The sequence below is a fragment of the Guyanagaster necrorhizus genome (assembly GCF_019112545.1).
Source record: "Guyanagaster necrorhizus MCA 3950 unplaced genomic scaffold BT62scaffold_15, whole genome shotgun sequence".
Lineage (NCBI taxonomy): Eukaryota > Fungi > Basidiomycota > Agaricomycetes > Agaricales > Physalacriaceae > Guyanagaster > Guyanagaster necrorhizus.
In genome coordinates this window covers 1318255-1321848 of record NW_025064894.1, presented here as the reverse complement: position 1 = coordinate 1321848, position 3594 = coordinate 1318255, and the positions used below count along the sequence as shown (strand labels likewise).

Below are 3594 nucleotides of genomic sequence, written 5' to 3'. Positions count from 1 at the left end.
TATCATTCGACGGGCAGTAACGTCGATCAAGTACACTGACCCCCCAGCTGACAAGCCTATCATGCTCTTGAATGAACTCCCACCATATGAAAAGATCGAAGTGATGGTAAGCATGGCAGATGCTGAGAAACGGGAGATGGACAACCAGATGTCAAAGTGGAGCAGTGAGTGAGTACAGAAAAAAATTGTACTGGAACAGTGGATCTGATGCAGACTGTTCTAGTTCAAAGACACATGGAGCTGTTGATGTCACGGATGCCGGGGTAAGTTAAGTTATTGTGTGATCGCAGGGAGCCCTTCCGCTTCACGGTACATTACCAATTTGGCCAATTTGCTCATTTTTCTCTTAGGCATTTTTGCTCAATTACCGGCTTGCCGTAGCATATCTGCAATCTCAACGCGATCCTGACTATCTGTCGAAATCCGGCAAGAAAAAGTTTCCACCGTTCGAAAGTCTTGAAGAGTGGGAAAAGTATCCAGGAGCAAAGCTCGAGGCGACGTTGAGATTGTGCAGGCACTATTTGTCTGATGACAATGTGTCTCCACCATATATCGAAGACGGTCACCTCGTTTTCCCTGATCCTCCTGCAATGGTGACCGGCGATAAGAAGAAGAGGATTCAGCAGATAAAGATCCTTATCTTTCATGAGTTCCCTATGATGGATGAACTCATCATGTCGGTATGTAATTTGAATCTTTCTTAATCTTTGCATACTCATTTTGTTTAGGCCTTCATTATGAATGGCATTAAAATCTTGTCGCTGAATGGCTCCATGAGGCTCACGGCACGTCAACAGGTGGTTGAGAAATTCCTTCATCCCGATTCAGATGTTCGTGTGCTTCTCCTCAGCCAGGTAGGTAGCTCTGGGCTTAACCTGATGAGAGCTTCTGTCGTCATCCTCTTTGTAAGTTTCAGCATCATTGCTAGTTGACATTCACTGACTGAGATCCCACAGGATATTGGTTGGACTGCCATTCAAGAAGAACAGATGATTGGTCGTGCCCATTGTCATGGGCAAAAGGAAACCGTTTATGTCTTTCGCCTTATCGCGACAGACACTATTGACGTCTTGATGGCTCAACACTCTGGTTCAAAAGCCCAGCAGCTTCAGCATTTCTTCAAGAAGCCTGATTTTAATGTCCGTCGAAACAGGAGTAAGTTCCTTTTACTTTTGGATAACAATGATTTATTCATATTTTTGCAGAGGCATTCCAGCTGCTGTACAATTGTGATGTACCAGCAGATGCTCCTGCTGCAGCTGATGGAGAAAGCGATAACGATGATGACCAGAGCACCCAGGAAAGTGCCGTTGAACAGCCTCCTGCAAAAAAACGCAAGACAAATAGCAAGAAAACGGTGAAAACAAAGGAAGTAGATGTCATCGATGAATCCCGCCGTCGTCGTAAAGTGCCAAAGAAGGTACCAGAGGATGGAAACAGGGAGGGAGCTCCTGCCACCAAGGTACAGATGACGATGCAGAGAGGATCCATAGATGAGGCTGGACCGTCGAAGGCTGGACCGTCGAATACCCAGTCAAAGCCCAAGCCCAAGCCCAAGCCCAAGCCCAAGCCTATCACAAAGCCAGCACCAAGCGCACCACAGAATCCCATCGAGGAGGGTAATGCACAACCCGCTCAATGTGAATCTCAGCCCTCGGCCCCCTCCGCTCCATCATCCCCTCTTCCTCATCCTGTCATCCCTTCCTCCACCCCTGCAGTTATACCACCACCAGGGCGTGGAATGACTGCCATCACTGCCCTCTCCAGCGATATTATCTCGACACCAGATGCTAATGAACCAATTAGCAATGATGAGATAGAAAGCTATGGGGGCACTGCTAGCGGCGGTGCTTCACAACCTCTTGACGATCTCCTTGACTTTGATGACCTAACTCCTCTGTCTTCCAATGCCCCCTCATCTCCATCGACACCAACCCCTTTGCCTGGCAGGAAGAAGTCCATTTCAACTGCACCAACAGGTAAGTTGAATACTCAGTCAGGAATTCCAGAGTCATCACAGAGAAGAGGAACGAGAGGAATGTCAAGGACACGATCTCAAGCAGCCAGGTCAAAGGATACTGCTAATGCAGCTCCACAGACTCCACAGGCGAACTTTGTGATTGAACGGAATGGATCCTTCAGGCCAAATATGCAAGAACCGGCATGGAGGCGTTGAGGTCGTTTGTGGGTGGCTTTCTTGACATTGCTTCATTGGCAGTTTGACGCATTTTTTCAAGAACAATTTTATATAGTTTCATATTGCAGTTAGTATGACAAATTTTTGTAATGTATACATTTCATGTCACTAAATATACAAGTGACAATTGGTGAAAATATCCTGGAACTGAAAAGGATGGGTCCCCTGCACTTCACAGTCCCATACAATTTTTTTTGCATTACCAAGAAGAATTTGACATGACAAGAAATTGTGCTGTCAATGTCATGTCCAGCTGAATGTCTTCGGAAAAATAGAGAAATTTTTCATATGGCGCTCTGCTTTGTTAGTATAAAGTAGATGCAAACAGCGATATCACCCACCTACTTTTCCTCTTTAGCATGAACTCTGACCAGGATGATGACAGTTTCTTTCAGGGATCAGGACATACAAGTAGCTTGTTCACTGACAACGAAGACCAGGAAGAAGCAGGAGGAGCAGAAGAAGCAGGAGCAGAAGAAGAAGAAGAGGATGAGTACAATGATGAGGATCAACGTCGTGATGGTATGCATATCACTGGAAAGTAGCCATTGGTCTAATCAGGCATCTAGTATCCTGGACACCTCCTTCTGTTGGTGCCATTAGACACCGGAGATCTCGTCAAAGCAGGTGCCCCGAGTCCACCCATATTCATGATCATCATCGACGACATCATCGACATCTAGAACAGAGGGACGAAGAGGATGATGCTCATGGGTCATCTCGTCGAAGCCGGCGCCCCGAAATCACTGCTAGTGATGAGGAGGATCGTCATTGGAGACGTCGTCGCCATCCAGAACAAAGGGATGAAGAGGATGAGGCTCATCAGTCATCCTATTGAAGCACCCCGGGGCCAGCCTCTAGTGATGAGGATGATGGACCTCTGCACCATCGACAAGGAGAAATCAGACATGGAGAATGGGATCCGGATGATGATGTTGATGGGAATAACATTCGCATTCGGGGTGTCCACACATCAAGAGATGTCACATTGGGGGAGTTCGTTCAAGAATGTAGTCAACTATGGATGGATCAGAATGTTTCAACAAGGAGCATCGCATGTCGTGGAAAGTATCTCCGCTATGTATTGTGTGGGGAATATGGCGAGGATCATTACATCAATCTCACCATGGCTGGAGCTGACCTGCCAGAACCAAAAGTGACATTGATGAGGGACTATGATTCGGTCATTGCAATCTGTGATCGTGTTCCAGATCTGGGAATGCCGATTGAGTTTGCTACTACGTATCAGCCGATGATGTCAATGCAAGGTGGTATTAATATCCAAGCACCTTTCAAAATTGTCAATCCACAGAATGGCGAGGTAGCATTTATCATCTAAATGTCAAAGTCTATGCTAAAGCTGATCATATGTAGCTCACAACAAATCCCATGGATCC

General features: G+C 46.4%; 2 protein-coding genes across 2 annotated transcripts; both read left to right on the top strand.

Annotated features, from left to right (window-relative positions):
- Positions 1 to 148: 148 nt before the first annotated feature.
- On the top strand, positions 149 to 2176 carry BT62DRAFT_920681 (uncharacterized protein; the record flags this gene model as incomplete). The annotated part of the gene is made up of 6 exons (XM_043184237.1): positions 149 to 164; positions 214 to 263; positions 351 to 680; positions 729 to 905; positions 957 to 1155; positions 1206 to 2176. 6 exons carry the CDS (start codon positions 149 to 151, stop codon positions 2174 to 2176), a joined length of 1743 nt encoding a protein of 580 aa, XP_043038975.1.
- A 380-nt stretch (positions 2177 to 2556) lies between these two features.
- On the top strand, positions 2557 to 3035 carry BT62DRAFT_920680 (uncharacterized protein; the record flags this gene model as incomplete). The annotated part of the gene is made up of 2 exons (XM_043184236.1): positions 2557 to 2719; positions 2881 to 3035. 2 exons carry the CDS (start codon positions 2557 to 2559, stop codon positions 3033 to 3035), a joined length of 318 nt encoding a protein of 105 aa, XP_043038974.1.
- Positions 3036 to 3594: the final 559 nt, after the last annotated feature.